Below are 17,885 nucleotides of genomic sequence, written 5' to 3'. Positions count from 1 at the left end.
AGTTGAAAACATTCCCTTTCCCTTCAACTCGATTAGAAAAGTTGAAAACATTCCCTTTCCCTTCAACTCGATTAGAAAAGTTGAAAACATTCCCTTTCCCTTCAACTCGATTAGAAAAGTTGAAAACATTCCCTTTCCCTTCAACTCGATTAGAAAAGTTGAAAACATTCCCTTTCCCTTCAACTCGATTAGAAAAGTTGAAAACATTCCCTTTCCCTTCAACTCGATTAGAAAAGTTGAAAACATTCCCTTTCCCTTCAACTCGATTAGAAAAGTTGAAAACATTCCCTTTCCCTTCAACTCGATTAGAAAAGTTGAAAACATTCCCTTTCCCTTCAACTCGATTAGAAAAGTTGAAAACATTCCCTTTCCCTTCAACTCGATTAGAAAAGTTGAAAACATTCCCTTTCCCTTCAACTCGATTAGAAAAGTTGAAAACATTCTCTTTCCCTTCAACTCGATTAGAAAGGTTGAAAACATTCTCTTTCCCTTCAACTCGATTAGAAAGGTTGAAAACATTCTCTTTCCCTTCAACTCGATTAGAAAGGTTGAAAACATTCCCTTTCCCTTCAACTCGATTAGAAAAGTTGAAAACATTCTCTTTCCCTTCAACTCGATTAGAAAAGTTGAAAACATTCCCTTTCCCTTCAACTCGATTAGAAAGGTTGAAAACATTCCCTTTCCCTTCAACTCGATTAGAAAGGTTGAAAACATTCTCTTTCCCTTCAACTCGATTAGAAAGGTTGAAAACATTCTCTTTCCCTTCAACTCGATTAGAAAGGTTGAAAACATTCTCTTTCCCTTCAACTCGATTAGAAAGGTTGAAAACATTCTCTTTCCCTTCAACTCGATTAGAAAGGTTGAAAACATTCTCTTTCCCTTCAACTCGATTAGAAAGGTTGAAAACATTCCCTTTCCCTTCAACTCGATTAGAAAGGTTGAAAACATTCCCTTTCCCTTCAACTCGATTAGAAAAGTTGAAAACATTCCCTTTCCCTTCAACTCGATTAGAAAAGTTGAAAACATTCCCTTTCCCTTCAACTCGATTAGAAAAGTTGAAAACATTCTCTTTCCCTTCAACTCGATTAGAAAAGTTGAAAACATTCCCTTTCCCTTCAACTCGATTAGAAAAGTTGAAAACATTCTCTTTCCCTTCAACTCGATTAGAAAGGTTAAAAACATTCCCTTTCCCTTCAACTCGATTAGAAAAGTTGAAAACATTCTCTTTCCCTTCAACTCAATTAGAAAAGTTGAAAACATTCTCTTTCCCTTCAACTCAATTAGAAAAGTTGAAAACATTCTCTTTCCCTTCAACTCGATTAGAAAAGTTGAAAACATTCTCTTTCCCTTCAACTCAATTAGAAAAGTTGAAAACATTCTCTTTCCCTTCAACTCGATTAGAAAAGTTGAAAACATTCTCTTTCCCTTCAACTCAATTAGGGCAATGTCACTGTCCCTTGCCTCTGCCATAAAGGAGTGGATTTTAAACCTTCTAGTATCCTGTTGGTTCAGCAATGTCACCTGTGGTGCTCAGTGGTAAACAATATTGACGTGGTGGTCTTCGTGTTTGTTGTCTTATCGTCGTTCCCCATACCACTTAGATGTGTTGACCTCTGTGCAGCACGATTCGTATATATGAGTGTTGTTTAGTGCCTTTCGTTTCGTAGATAGATTTAAACTTATAGTACTTTTATGTCTTCCTCAGGTTTTAAGGTTTTTTTTTTGTGTGCATGGGCTTCTTTTAGAAGATAAGATACACATTCCCTTTGTGTTTCTTGTCTAGGCTAACAATGGGATTTAAAGTGTTGGGGTTTGGAATATAGATTTACCAGAAAATTTCAGTGTAATATGTCAATTAAGTTTCTTTAAAGGATTCATGATAACTCCAAATGTAGGAGTGGAGATAGTTAATCAGGGCAAAGTTCTGATCAGGATAGACTAGTTTTGAGTGAAGTAGAAATTCATGTTCATACCGAGAATGAACAGGTCGATGTTAGGAAGGACATTTATTGGCTTAAATCTCTACTCTGTCTTTAAGGAGCAGTTTTCATCTTTCTTGAAGTTAACTGGCCCTATTCCCTCTAATCATTAATTGGTAGGTTATTATCGTTTGTCACCCCACAAGATTCCCTGGCCTACCAACTAGGTTTTAAGCTCAAGGATAAATTCTACTAATTTTTTTTCCTTGCAATATTATTTACCACCTGTTAATCGTAATGTGGGTCTTTTGCTCATTATAGAATCAAATCCTTCTTCACAAGCTTTGATTTCACTTTGGTCCAGCAACTATTTTCCTTGAGAAACTTTCGCCTTAATACCGATTTATTCCAGAGCTCAGATCCATTAATCACTCCTCCTGCATCTAGACCAAGTTCAAATCTATGATCTTTATGTGGAGTGATCAATAAGCGTATTGTATGACACCCCTAACGTCAAACGCACTACTGTAGTATTCAATGCTTCAATAATAGTTTATGAAAAAGAGAGCATAGATTTATCATGATACAACTGGCTTTGCCCACATGATTATTAATGTAAGCTCACCAACTAACAGTCTTAAGAATATTTATGAATGCTCCTGCTTGTTTGGTCCCTTTTTAGTGATGAATGATGTCCGTGTGACTGCTAATACATACAAAGGAGGAGGAGGAATCTCCCTTCATGAGAGCTTATGGTAAAAATGGTAAAATATCAGTTCTCTTTTGAACAGGATTTACTATCACTGATTCACTTATTTTACTCATTTTGGACTCGAGATCGTCTTTGTTTTACACTACGTTCAACCTTTACAAGCAATTTATCTTGAGGAAAATTGTTTTTTTTTTATAATTTTTTAGAAAATAGTTGGAAATAGGACATTGCATTGTTTACAAGTAGATTAGCTGCTCACCCTGTTGAAGCCTTATCTGGGTGATATGTTTCCATAAAATTTTGCAGGGTGTTCCATAGTTTTAAAATTTTTTTTTTTGCTCATAGCGAAGGGTTTGTCTCTGTCCTTCCTCTCCTCAGATGAAATTTCTTCTACTATCTCTTGTTCCGGTTCTCCATGCAACTCTAACAACTCGATCGTCAACTGCTCGCTATGTTCCTCAATCAGATCACTAATGTCGTCCCTGGCCACCTCCAACTCCATTGTCTTTTTCAATGATATAATTTCTTTATCAGTTTCCTTGAGCAAGGGTTCAAATCCTTCAAACTCATGTTTTGCAATGCATTCAGGCCATAGTTTCCTCCATGCAGAATTGATCGTTCTCGTGATAACCCCTTCTCTGGGTTTGTCAATAATTTTGAGGCAGTTGACACTGTGGATATGTTCATTCTAAAACTCTCGAAGGATGAGCTTGATCCCTTTGATAACTTTGAAACATTGGTTTCATATATAGTGTTTTGAAATTTGAAATTACCTGCTTATCCATGGGTTGGAGAATTGGAGTGGTGTTGGGCAGTAGGAACATGTTCATGATAAATTTGAACTTTTGGATTAAATACTTGTCAGAACCTGGATGATGGGCAAGAGCATTGTCCATAAGCAACAAGGCTTAGAGATGAACGGTCTTAATCATGAGGTACTTTTTGACCTCAGGACCTAAAATCTCATTGACCCATGCTAGAAACAAAGTGTGGGTTACCCATTCCTTGTTTCACCTCTACATGACATTACACTCAACCTTTCATCATCGGGGGAAATAGCTAATAGACACATTTGCAAAGAGCATAAAACCTGTAATACTGTTCGCCTTGGGTCAATGTACAAGTCTTTCATGGAAGTACAAACACCTGAACGTGTTTCAAGATGCTGCCGTGTGGACATTCCATGACTGGGAACAAGTGCACAAAACATTTCTTTATCGCCATTTGTGTTTTCTGTTGTAATTATGGGAGCTATTTAATAGCACCTCGAAATATAATTAACATATGGATTAGTTAGTGCAGTTATCAAGACTGAATATCCATAATGTGTCATAATCATGTAAAATATGTATGAAATCTCAAACAGACTGGAATAGCTTTTTGTATGATCTTTTGCATTAGAATTGGTCACAATTGTATAAAAGTTTTAACCTATTCTTTTGAATGAGAAACTGGTCAACATAATTGACAGGCGTATCCCTTCTCATGCGATGAAATAGCGTGTGAAAGACAAACCCGTGTCAGTTCTTTTTCGCAAAAAATGCAAATAGAGAGGCTCAGGAACTAATATAATGGTCATAAATACTGTAATGTGATGTAGCAGTTTTATTAACTAGCTGTCTATTATCCAGTATGCACTCTTCTTTAAATACTGGAGTAATAACATTAGAAGGCTAAAATTTTGATTTCAAGACTTTCATGTATGTGTGTTTGTGTGTGAACACCCTAAAGGTAATTGCAGCTTCACCTTCTTTATACTTGACCTCTGTTTCCTGTTCCTTTGAGCTGCCCTACTTCAAAATTTCAACATTTGCATCATAGTGTAAGTGAAGGGTTTTCTCTTGTTGCACTTCAATCACTGAATGGTCTTGTAGGGCCCAGCACCTGGTTAGGCTGTACAGCCCAGTTTTGTAGGTCCAAGCTTAATCTAAGCTTGTGTTATATAAAAAATAATACAATGAAATTATGGGTAAGTTTTAACCTTATTGATTTTGTTATAAAGCTGTTTGGGGAATAATCTAAATTTTATACATTGCCAAGATTTTTTTTTTTCCCCCCCGAGTGTGTTGGGGTTGGGCGAGGTTTAAGGTGGACACATTGTTTAGGGGTTCAGTTTGCAAAATTGTCAAAGATTTTGTCTAGGATACTTAATTTTCAAATTGTGTCTTAAGTCCTTAGAGAACTACGAAGAGTAATGTAGGTGGTGCTTTATCATATTTGCAATAGAACCCTGATGAACCACACAGCATTGTGCTACTTTTTATAGTTTTGAAATTTAAATTAAGTTTGTTTTGCATGTGATGAATGTTTCTGAAACTTCAATACTCTACATAAAGAAAATTTTGAGTCTTGTTAATTTTCTATTATAAATTTAGGGGTATTTTAAAAGACTGATTATTTTGAGAACATTTGCATCATGCTTAGTAAAGATCACAAATGTTTCTTGATGGTTAACATACTGAATAAATTATATTTATTTTGTATGTTAGTACAAAGTGTATTGTGTGTATGCTAGGTTATTAGGACTAAATAAGCTGGTAAATTCATGCTGCATGTTAATTGTGCCTCCATTGCATAGATTTACTGTCAAGAGAATAGCTTTTATTTAATTGAGATGACAAAGTTATGGACAAATAGAATTCCAAGGTGCACAATCAGTCTGAAAACATTTACCTGATATTGACAAATCCAGAATTAATAGCCTACAAGGACTAATAGAACAGGAAAGATCTTTAAAGAATGAGGGAGAAAATAATGTATGTATGAAGGTCTGACAAGAATAATTCAAACGATTTGGAAATAGGAGAGAGTTGTATAGAATTAAAGTAGCGAAAATTAGATATATTCGAATCTCTTGATATTAGAGTTTGCATCACTGATGGGTTTTACAAACTATTGTATTAACAATGAAGTGCAGTATGTCAGTGAGGCTTGAGAAAGAAGTTGAACTAACGATGTATTTAAGTTTTTTTGGTCGGTGCAATTACTGGGTACATTGATTTTCAGAATTCAATTTTTTAGTATAGAAGGTCCTTTACTTGCAAACATTCAGATACAAACAAAAATCCAACTGAAATACTCTAAATCTTATACAGTATATTGTATCAAAAGTTCATATATTGTAATAAGATAAAGAAATACTGTAATAGAACAATATATCATTTAATACTGTGAGCAAAATATTTGCAATAACCTGATATCTATTTCATCTGAAATCGGACTATTTTTTTATTTTTGTATTTGGAAAACGTAGGCATGGGAGTCAGGTTAGGCCTACCCTTGGTAAAGATTTAATAAAATTCGTCTTACAGATAACAACTTCTTGGAAAATAGTAAGTTTATAACTTGAGGACCTTCTGCTACTTTAATTTATATTTTTATGAATAGAACTTACCTGGCAGTTATATATACATAGCTAATTATCTCTATTTCGGCAGAATTTTTCTAAAACTAGGCAACCGCCTTGTGGTGGTTGGGTGGTAACACCCGTTAAAGGGTGGTAGGAGGAATCATTCCCGTTTTTTGTTCTTCAGTTCATCTCCGCCGGCCGGATCGACAACACGTTGGTCCGTCATTAAGAGTTTTTCTTCGCTTTCCCTGCTCGGTGTACCAGTCTGCTTTTTTGGTGAAGTACTCTGATTTGGGGTTTTGGTGATCGTTGTATTTTGTTTTCTCTTAGCTTTTTTTGCTGTTTTTCATTATGAGTGAAAAGAGTCATTACCGTATCTGTGCGAATGAGGAATGTAAGGTGAGACTACCGAAAATGGCGGTAGACCCTCACACTGTTTGTTCTAATTGTAGGGGTTTTGTTTGTGCCCTTGATAATAGGTGCGGGGAATGTAAGGTTTTGGATGAGAAAGATTGGTTAATTATGAAGCGCTATGTGCGTAAGCTAGAGCTCGATAGAGTTAGGAGAGCTTCTAGGTCTAAGTCTAAGTCTGTTAGTGGTAAGGAAGACGAACTTAGCGTAGATTTATCTATTGATCCTATTATTGATTCCTCTTTGGAAGTTGATCCTTCCCTTGAGGTAGTAACTCCTGCACCTCCTACAGGTTCCGTATCTACGGATGACCCTCGGTACGCTAGCCTGGCGGCCGAGTTGAAGGCCATTAAAGAACAACTGGAGGCCTTTAAAGGTAAGGAAAGTGAAAGTGCTTGTGTTAGTGCAGTGGAGGTGGCGACTGACCGAATCTGTCATAACCCTAGGCCTAGACCTCTACCAAGCTCCCAGGACCAAGGGAGAAGGTACGTCGATGACCGAAAGGGGGGTGAGAGGTACGTACCCTCGGTCAGCCGTCGCCTCAGACAGTCCTGTTGTCGATTCCCAGGCTGCTCTTGACCGTCACGGGAAAGACGTGTCGGATGTGTTGTTTTCTTCACCGAATTCGTCCAGACGTAAATGGAAGTATGAAGCTTCAAGACCTTCTAAGAGGAGATGGAACCGCGACGAACGGTCTCGTTCTTTCTCTCCCGGTTCTAGCAGTTATGAACCTTGTCCGTCGGAGGATGATTTCGACTCCGTGCCTGTGAAAAGGGCGAAGCCTGCTGCCGAAGATCCTCCCCCTTCTACGAGTGTTATTCGTCAGCCCCCCCCTTCGGGTCCGCAAGACCCAGCTGATGTTGCTAAATCCTTTATGTCTGTCATGCAGGAACAACTTTTGACTTTAGTACAAGCCTTTAGCCGCCCTCACGCCCAGTCTGACAGACGTAAAGACGACTCGTTGCCGATTAAGAAGTCTGCTTCTAAGAGAGAACGGAGTTCTTCTTTAAAGAAAACTTCTCCCTCTCTACGCCAGGATGAGGAATGTGAGCTTTCGCCAGGCGATACTTCTTCGCGATACCAGGGCGATACGTTTTCTCGTTCTCGATACCGGGACGATACTTTATCGAACGATGCTGCTTCTCGTTCTCGATGCCAAGACGATACCTCCTCCTGTTCACGTTACCAGCACGATACCTCCTCTCTTTCGCTTCGCCACGACGATACCTCCTCTCGTTCGCTTCGCCACGACGATACCTCCTCTCGTTCACGACGCCACGACGATACCGACCCTAGTTCTCGACGCCACGACGATACCGCCTCTCGTTCACGACGATACCGCCTCTCATTCTCGCCGCCACGACGATACCGCCTCTCGCTCTCGACGACAGAACGACTCTGCCTTTCGTTCTCGGTCCCAGGGCGATACCACCCTGCCTCTTCGGGACGATACTGCCTCTCGTCCCAAGGATTCTTCTAGTGCGGGACTCCAGGATGCAACCCGTCTTTTGCAGGATGATGCCTTTGATTTGCCCTTGTCGGGTTCTAAGGATCCTTCTTCTCTTTCGAAGGATATTGCAGATGTGGATCAGGACCTCGAGGATGTTTCTGATGACGATGATAATCCTGCCGACGCTGTGGGAGATTACAAAGTTCTCTCTCGCTCCCTTCTTGAACTTTTTGGAGAGGAATTCCAACCTGCTGCCCCTCAATCTCCTCAGTCCCAATTTAACAGAAAGAAGGCCAAGAAACAGTCGGCCTTCATCAAGATGAAGCTGTCTATCTCCGCAAAGAAGGCTCTCACGAAGATTGATGACTGGATGATGGAGCGGAGACAAACAGTTAAGACTTCCTTCTCGTTTCCACCAGCTCGTCTTGCTTCAAGAGCGGGTATGTGGTATGCAACTGGAGAACCTTTGGGTCTGGGAGTGCCTTCCTCCTCCAAGGGTGACTTCTCTGGTTTAGTGGACTCTGCTAGAAGGCATGCTCTCAACTCAGCCAAGGTCATGTGGTCGATGTCGGAGCTGGATCATCTCGTCAAAGGTATTTTTAGAGCCTTTGAGGTTTTTAGTTTCCTAGACTGGTCGCTTGGGACTCTCGCAAGGAAAACTGAACAGATGGAAGGATCTAGGGACCTTACCAGTATTATGTCCTGTATGGATAAGGCCCTCAGAGATGGGGCGAATGAGTTGGCTGCTCTGTTCTCAGCTGGGTTCCTGAAGAAGAGAGCTCTGCTTTGCTCTTTTGCTTCTAGGTCTGTTACCAATGCACAAAAGTCTGAGCTTCTTAACGCCCCCCTCTCTCAACATCTTTTTCCCGAGTCCCTGGTTAATGACATTACGCGTTCTCTGGCCCAAAAAGCCACCCAAGACCTTTTATCTCGTTCTGCTCATAAGCCCTTGGCAGCCCCTCCTTCTTCTTTGAAACGGGAGGAAAGGAGATTCCAGCAGCCCTTTCGGGGCAGGACTACTTCAAGACCAGATTTTAGAGGGAGAAGGCAAGAATCAGGACCAAGATCTACCTGGGGTTCTTTCAGACCTCGCTCCAGAAAATGAAGTTCGTCTCCTCCAGACAGAAGGCGCAAGACTGTCAGGTTTTTGGCAGTCTTGGAAGAGGAGGGGGGTTGGACACCTGGTCCCTCTCAGTCATCAAGGAAGGATACAAGATCCCCTTTCTGAAAAAACCTCCTCTCGCAGATGCTCCGCTGGCCTTAGTAGCCCGGTACTCAGATCCGGGGAAACAGAAGGCCCTAGTAGACCTTGTCAACCAAATGCTAGACAAGGGGGCGATAGAACCGGTTCGGGATCTATCCTCCCCAGGCTTTTACAATCGCCTGTTTCTGGTCCCCAAGAACTCGGGCGGATGGAGACCCGTCCTGGATGTCAGCGCTCTCAACGTATTTGTGGAGAAGACAAAGTTCCCCATGGAGACAACTCAGTCGGTGCTGGCGTCAGTACGTCCAGGGGACTGGATGGTGTCCCTCGACTTGCAGGACGCATATTTCCATGTCCCCATCCATCCGACTTCGAGGAAGTACCTGAGATTTGTAATGGAGGGCAAGTGCTTCCAATTCAGAGCTCTTTGCTTCGGTCTCAGCACGGCTCCTCAAGTCTTCACCAGGGTAATGGCGAATGTGTCAGGTTGGCTGCATCAGGAGGGGATAAGGATATCCTTCTATCTGGACGATTGGCTGATTCGTTCACGATCGAGGGAGAAATGTCTGGAGGATTTACGGAAGACTTTTATGATGGCTCAAGATCTAGGCCTGGTCATCAACAGGGAGAGGTCTCAGATCAGACCGAATCAGACTATTCTCTATTTGGGGATAGTTCTGAATTCAGTTCTTTTTCGGGCTTCTCCCTCTCAGGAAAGACAGACCAAGTGTCTCGTAAAAGTCAGAACTTCCTGGACAAGAAGAGATGCACAGCGAAGGAGTGGATGAGTTTGCTGGGGACTCTATCCTCCCTCGAACAGTTTGTCTCTCTGGGGAGACTCCACCTAAGGCCTCTTCAGCACTTTCTTTCGAAGACGTGGAACAGAAAGATGCAGGAAGACTCCTTTTCCTTCCCCATTCCAATAGAAGTCAAGACTCTTCTGAAGTGGTGGCTGGACCTAACCTTGTTAGGGGAAGGGATCTCCTTACACAAGAAGAACCCAGACCTAGTGTTGTTTTCAGACGCATCAGAGTCAGGCTGGGGGGCAACACTAGGAAGCAAGGAGGTCTCAGGCTATTGGGAAGGAATTCAGCTGGGATGGCACATCAACAACAAGGAGCTGATGGCCATTTTTCTGGGGCTAAAGGCCTTCAAGGACTTGGTGTCTGGGAAGATTGTGGAGGTCAACTCAGACAACACCACAGCTCTTGCTTACATCAGGAAGCAAGGAGGGACTCAATCTCTGTCTCTGTTCGAGACAGCAAGAGAGCTCCTTCTTTGGGCGAAGGAGAACGGGATAAATCTGCTGACGAGGTTTGTTCAGGGACAGAAGAATGTGAGGGCGGACATGCTCAGCAGGAAAGGGCAGGTCCTTCCCACAGAATGGACCCTCAACCAACAGGTCTGTCAGAGTCTCTGGAGGCTGTGGGGGAGACCCCTCATCGATCTTTTTGCCTCCAACTTATCCAAGAGGATCCCCATCTATTGCTCCCTAGTTCCGGACAGAGAGGCAATAGCAGTAGACGCCTTTTTGATGGATTGGACGGGGATGGACACTTATGCTTTTCCCCCGTTCAAGATCATCAATCTGGTTGTCAGGAAATTCGCCCTCCTCGATTCGGGATGGATGATCCTGATAGCTCCGTTCTGGCCGATGAGGGAATGGTTCACGGAGGTGGTGGACTTGTTGATGGACTTTCCAAGAAGCCTCCCTGCAAGTCCAAATCTGCTCAGACAACCCCACTTCGAGAGATATCATCAAAACCCCCTCGCTCTCAATCTGACTGCCTTCAGACTATCGAGAAGCTCGTCAGATCGAGAGGCTTTTCAGCGCAAGCTGCGTAAGCTATCGCCAGAGCGAGGAGGGTCTCTTCGCAGAGGGTCTACCAGTCCAAGTGGGAGACTTTTAGGGCTTGGTGTAGGAAGCTCTATGCAGATGATATAGTCTTGGTAGCCGAGAACAGGGAAGAACTGGAGGGGAAACTAGAAAGATGGAGATATGCCTTGGAGAGTAGAGGTTTAAGTATAAGCAGGAAGAAGACAGAGTATATGACAACCGAGATGGATGGCGACCAGCAAACAACAATCAAATTAGGCGGAGGAAATATCAAAAGGGTTCATAAATTCAAGTACCTTGGTTCAGTGATCGACAATGGGGGGAACATGGAAGAGGAAATTAACAACCGGATTCAGTGTGGTTGGAACAACTGGAGGAGGGTGTCTGGTGTCATATGTGATAGGAAAGTCCCTATAAGATTGAAGGGCAGAGTGCACAAGGCAGTGGTCAGACCAGCAATGACATATGGATTGGAAGCAGCACCCCTAAAGAAAACAGAGGGTAGAAAGTTGAACGTAACCGAGATGAGGATGCTTAGGTGGATGAGTGGAGTAACCAAAAAGGACAGGGTTAGAAATGAACATATTAGGGGTACAGTAAAAGTCACTGAGGCATCAAAGAAAGTGCAAGAGGCAAGGTTAAGATGGTATGGCCACCTGATGAGAAGAGAAGGGCAACACCTGGCAAGAGAAGTGATGGACGTGGAGGTGGATGGAACACGAAGGAGAGGAAGACCTAAGACCAGGTGGAGAGATTGCATTAGAGATGATATGAGGGAGAAGGGAGTATGGGAGGAAATGACACAGGACAGAGGGAGATGGAAGAGACTCATTAGAAACGGCGACCCCGAATAGGGATAAAGCTGGGAAGAAGAAGGTGTAGGAAGCACAAGATTTCCTCATCCACTACCTCTGTGAGCCAGATAGCGGATTTCTTGTTGTACCTCAGACAGGACGCTAAGCTAGCTGTGTCCACTATCAAAGGGTACAAAAGTATGCTCTCTTCCGTCTGTCGGCATAGAGGCTTGGACTTGTCTCGCGATAAGGACTTACATGACCTCTTGAAGTCTTTTGAGACGACCAAGCAGACCCAGTTTAAGCCCCCTTCTTGGAACCTTGATGTGGTTCTTAAATTTCTGTGCACCAAGAGATTTGAGCCCATCTCACAGGCTCCCCTTAGGGAGGTTACCAAGAAGACCCTCTTTCTTTTGGCCTTAGCAACAGCTAAAAGAGTTAGTGAAGTCCATGCAATTGAAAAACAGGTAGGCTTCAATCTGAATGGGGCAGTTTGTGCCTTGAGATTAGACTTTCTCGCTAAGAACGAGAACCCTTCTAAGCCCTGGCCGAGGACCTTTGAGGTTCCTAACTTGACCAACCTAGTGGGTCAAGAGCAAGAGAGGCTGCTCTGTCCAGTATGAGCCCTCAAGACCTACTTGTCTCGCACGAAAAGTGTGAGAGGCTCTTCTAGCTCCCGTGGTGTTCTGTGAAAGATCCTCAAAAGCCCCTTTCCAAGAACGCTTTGTCCTTTTTCTTGAGGGAAGTGATTAGAGAAGCGCATCACTTGTGTGAGGAGGAACACTTCGGACGTTTAAAAGTGCAAGCTCACGAAGTGAGGGCCATTGCGACCTCGCTTGCTTACCGCAAGAACATGTCGCTCCGTCAAATTATGGATGCGACATTCTGGAGGAGCAACTCTGTGTTCGCCTCTCATTACCTCAGAGAGGTGAGGGTGGATTATGAGAAATGTTATACCTTGGGACCATACGTAGCTACGGCTTCTGTATTAGGCAAAGGAGTTACTACCTCCCCTCAACCTTAGTTTTGTTTACTTGTACATAGGTTGGTGTATTTTTTATTGGTTGTCTGAGGACTTCGACTTGTGTACAGTCACCTCAGTCTAGTTAGATAATTTTTATCTACTTTGCAAATGTTAGGTGGTTGGTTTGGTAAAGTTGCAGTTTTTTTATTTGGGGCAATAGGTAGTCCTGAAGTCTAGTCAGATTGTTGGTCTCACCCCGTTGACAGACTCGATTGAGTGTTTTCAGCACTGCAGGTCACATCCTGGCTGATACTCCTAAGGGAAAGCGACTCAAGAGGCAGGAACCTTTGAAGTCAGCTACCTTAGCAGGTAAGGAATCAAGGTGTTTATTTATCCTACAACTTTTTTGGTTGTTTCCCCAACGATGTTACTGTCTATCACCCTCCTCCAAGTGTGTTAATCAGCTATGTATATATAACTGCCAGGTAAGTTCTATTCATAAAAATGGAGTTTTTATGATAAAACAAAGTTTTATGAATACTTACCTGGCAGTTATATATACATTCGAAGGCCCACCCACCTCCCCTCAGGAGACAGGTCGGGCATAGATGAACTGAAGAACAGAAAACGGGAATGATTCCTCCTACCACCCTTTAACGGGTGTTACCACCCAACCACCACAAGGCGGTTGCCTAGTTTTAGAAAAATTCTGCCGAAATAGAGATAATTAGCTATGTATATATAACTGCCAGGTAAGTATTCATAAAACTTTGTTTTATCATAAAAACTCCATTTTGCATATAAAGTAACCTATATTGAGTGTGTGCCCGAAGCGAAAACTGTATTGCCCCGAGACTGTATTAGACTTTTTCATATGTTTAAATAAGTACAGGGTGTTGGTCACTGTAATGGATAATCTTGCTGTTTATGAAATACTACAGCGATACTTTAAACCCCATGTCCTTTACTTTTCATACTGTTATATCCTGTATTTTTTATACTGTTATAGCCTGTATACTGTATTTTTTCTTTTAATGAGTTAAATGGTTTTTTTCTTTACTTGTTCCCTTGGAACGCAAGAGGTTTATCTATACTTAATCGTCGAAATTACTTTTTTGCTTTAGTTTAATCTATCAGCTTTGTGTATCATCCTTTTGTGTATCAGGTTTGGGTTAACCATTGTTTGTTGTGGACCACCTTCGTGCAGTATTTCTTATTATTTATTAGCATTTACAATGCTGTCTTTTTCTTACTAATTGTTTTAGTTCAGTGTGTGTGTGTGTGTGTAGCTTTATTTATTATTTTATGTTTTGTTGTTAAAAGGAAATTTTTATGATGGCATTAAGCTTTTAATATTTTTCTAAGCTTTGATTGTTCGTTCACAAGCATGTGTGCTATTTTACAGGCTTTTTACTGATTTTTGTTGTCTTGCATCTTCGTGAGTTTCCATTTATTTCAAGCATTGCAATTTGGGTTTTGCTTGAATTTAATCTATTTCAGGATGGATCATTCCATAATAAGTGATGATGCAAATACATTTAAAAGATCTAGTAGTCATGTACCTTTAGAACATCTGCTAATCACATCAATGATAAGTTGATATTTTTGTTTGCAGAGGCGACAAGAAGAACTTGAAAAGAAGGCACAGGAATTGGCACGAAAAGAAGAGGAATTGAGAAACGCTGGTACTGCAGGAGGTAAGATTATCTCTTACAAATTTAGGTTAGGATATTTGTTTTTGTTAGTTTCTTTTCCCTCACTCGCTCTCCTCCTTTAGGGTGTGGGATTCAGTAATATGAGCCTCGGGTGAGATTCAGAGAAACAAAGGAAATTGGTTAATTTCTCTTCATCACGTGAGCATCACATAATTTCCAGCTTCTCACTGAATTGTGATATCAAGGGGTTGTTGAGGTGTCTGGGTTGAGTTCCAATTGCCTCTGAAGAGGTCCTCGTCAGAATGTCAGCTGGGTAAGCCTACCTCCCTAGTAAACAGCTCTACTCTGGTCGAGGCTTGGCTTGATCTGCTATTTTATCAAGAAAGAGAGGCATAGTGTTTTGATTAGGGTGTACAAAGGGAAAATGAAGAGAAGAAGAAAGCCTTCAAGCTTTGGTAGAATACAGATAGAGAAGAGGGACTTTTACGTTTCAATGCCAAGAAAATATGTTGATAGGATTGAACTCAGAATGACATCACAGCAGATCTTGAAACAACTCCCCCCTAGAATATGGTGGATGGGTGGTGGCTGGAAGTATTGAGAGATGTGTGACGGGCCGAGAGAGGGTTGTGAACTCAAAGGCAGGATGCAATCAACTGAGTTCACAACCCTCTCTCGGCCCGTCACATTGGTGACCCCGGAGTGACCGCAGCACCAACTGCCGTAGAGTCCGCCATTGTACCAACGATGAAGGGGCGAGGGGGTGGGGGTGGAAGGAGGTGGGAGCGAGTCGACTTCCGGGGTCACCAATGTGACGGGCCGAGAGAGGGTTGTGAACTCGGTTGATTGCATCCTGCCTTTGAGTTCACAACTCTCTCTCGGCCCGTCACAGATGAATTGTATGAATGAGCAGAAGCCAGGGACTTAAAATGTGTTGTGACTGGGTGGTAGGACTTAAAATGTGTTGTGACTGGCTGGGCTGAGCAGTGAGCATTCTTATTGCAAGGTAGTTTCTTTAAAAATGCAGAACTGCCACCCACAATAAACTAGAAACTGTTGATGGTGTTCTTCAAATCCGCTGTGGAACTTTAGAAGCAGAGTTGGTAAGGTTGGCTGAGGAAGGAAGTATGGCAAGAGCGCCGAGGAAGGAAGTATGGTAAGAGTGAAGTCTTATTATGGAATTACTAGTTCCTAGGGAGACAGACCTTTACGATGAGGAGAGATAGAAACTTGGCCAGGAGTAAAGGATTCTAAAGAGAGTTATCAAAAGGTTCAGAGAATAAAGCCATTGTACAATCTCTGCTGCATGAAGAGAAATCAGTGACCAATTGTTTATTGCCTCACGTGCTGTTATTGAGAAGCTGTTGTGTGAATGCCCTCAATTAGAAGGATGGCACATGATGGGGAGGTCTTTAATAACGTAAGAAAAGAGAGAGAGAGAGAGAGAGAGAGAGAGAGAGAGAGAGAGAGAGAGAGGAGAGAGAGAGAGAGAGAGAGAGAGAGAGAGAGAGTGTGTGTGTTGTGTGTGTGTGTGGTTCCCCCCCCCCCTCAGGTTGCATTTTTGTTGAGAGTGTTTGTGTGTGTGTGTGTTCTAGTTCTCCCCCCCCTCAGGTTGCATTTTTGTTGAGAGTGTTTGTGTGTGTGTGTGTTCTAGTTCTCCCCCCCCCCCTCAGGTTGCATTTTTGTTGATGGCTGAGAATAAAGTGATCTCATTGATGAAATAAGTCTAGTCACTTATTCATGAGTGAGAGGAATAACTATTGAAGCAGCTGTTCAAAGCATATGTCTGGCACAGGTGTTTTCTGAAGTTTAGTGGAAACCTAGTTTTGTAAAAAAGGGTTACCAGGAAAATATTAGATGTTTTTAGTACTGTATATTGCAGTAGTGTACAGTACAGTATATGGAAAAATGTTTTATGCTCTTTAGAATATGTTTGGAATTATCTTAATATGATATACAGGTACTTGTAAATTGTAAGTACATTTTATATGATATTTAATCTAGTGATATCTGGCAATTCTTGTGGCAGCCGCCTGTAACGTCAGAACATGATCTGTGAATTATTTCCAGCCTGGGTGTGTGTGTTTGAAGGCTTTACAATCGAGAACAGTTGTTTTGTTAATAACCTGTGAAAATGTTGAGTTACATCATTAGTGAATTAAGACTAGTGTAGTGTAATTGGCTTAGTACTTTATGTGATTTACCTTGAAATTGTGAAAGGTTAAGTAGAATTGAATACATAATTACAAGATACATCAAGTAATACAGTATATCCTTTGTGCCTCTGTGATTCATGGTAATATTTCTGGAGAAACTGGTGGTCTAAAATAATAATTTTGGCCATATATTATGTGAATATTAGTGTGAGAGTTTTGACTTATTTTCGAAAGCCTATAGATGGCATAGTTAGGAGATGGGTATCGGCAATTCTAGAGATGGCCGCGTATACCACGAAACGCAAAGCATAGTGACTCGAGTCCATCAGAAATATAACACGGCGAGTGGTGTTAGAAAGGGAAGTGATCGGCTTCATGTTTATCGAGAAACCAGAATCGTTGAAGATCAGGGCAAGAAGGAAATTTTTCATGAGGAGAGAGTGAAACGTGTGGTTGATCCTCAGAGAGAAGGAGAGGATAAGAATGAAACCCTTGCTAGGAAAACAGTCACTATATCCTTCAATAGAAAGGATCTTTCTGCTCCACTGGCAGTAACCTTAGAAAGCATAAGTGGGTTGAGTATTCTTCTAGTGTCCTATGTTGACTGCTTTAATAAGGATTTGTTTCTTACATATGATAATTCACATTATTTAATGTTTTGTATTACACCATAGTATTTGTAATTTAGAGTACTGAATTGTTGTCATTTTAATGGGATAATGCAGAATCTTTCATTCTTTGTTAATTTATTGATAGGCAAATATTTATTACTACTACTACTACTCCTCCCACCTTCCTCCTCCTCAAATATCCATTGGTGAAATGAGTATTGACATATTCATGACAAGATAGAATTACTGTGACAATGGATTTGACTCTGGCATGTTAAATGCACACTAAATTTGGCATGACATTTTCTTGAAAATAAAATGTTGAACTAATGAATGGTTGGATAAATTGAAATGTTTGTTTTGGAATACTCACCAGTTTCAAAGTGAATTTATTATCCTTCTCTCTTTCCACCTAGCTGCCCAATTTTTTCTTATTATGTTGTGCTTCATTTTTTCTCCTCATTTAAAGATTAATTCTTTTTGGCTGATCATCATACATACATATACCAAGGCACTTCCCCAATTTTGGGGGGTAGCCGACATCAAACAAATGAAACAAAAAAGGGGACGTCTCCTCTATATGTTCCTCCCAGCCTGACAAGGGACTCAACCGAGTTCGGCTGGTACTTGGCACAGCCCACCCTCCCACATTATCCACCACAGATTAAGTTTCATAATGCTGAATCCCCTACTGCTGCTACCTCCGCGGTCATCCAAGGCACCGGAGGAAGCAGCAGGGCCTACCGGAACTGCGTCACAATCGCTCGCCATTCATTCCTATTTCTAGCACGCTCTCTTGCCTCTCTCACATCTATCCTCCTAT

General features: G+C 41.7%; 1 protein-coding gene across 8 annotated transcripts in view; it reads left to right on the top strand.

Annotated features, from left to right (window-relative positions):
• The window catches only part of Scamp (secretory carrier membrane protein), a 76,170-nt gene that overhangs the window by 28,559 nt on the left and 29,726 nt on the right, over positions 1 to 17,885 (top strand). For 7 of the 8 annotated variants that reach the window (XM_068348367.1, XM_068348368.1, XM_068348366.1 and 4 more), the window contains one exon: positions 14,256 to 14,337. In XM_068348367.1, the coding sequence (XP_068204468.1) occupies positions 14,256 to 14,337 (82 nt within the window). Of the gene's footprint in view, positions 1 to 14,255; positions 14,338 to 16,422; positions 17,022 to 17,885 lie in introns of those variants that run through there. The other variant, XM_068348371.1, reaches the window with a different exon arrangement.

The sequence above is a fragment of the Palaemon carinicauda genome, chromosome 24 (assembly GCF_036898095.1).
Source record: "Palaemon carinicauda isolate YSFRI2023 chromosome 24, ASM3689809v2, whole genome shotgun sequence".
In the NCBI taxonomy this organism is placed as follows: domain Eukaryota; kingdom Metazoa; phylum Arthropoda; class Malacostraca; order Decapoda; family Palaemonidae; genus Palaemon; species Palaemon carinicauda.
Note: the sequence above shows the minus strand (reverse complement) of the source record. Positions and strands in the feature narration are given on the sequence as shown.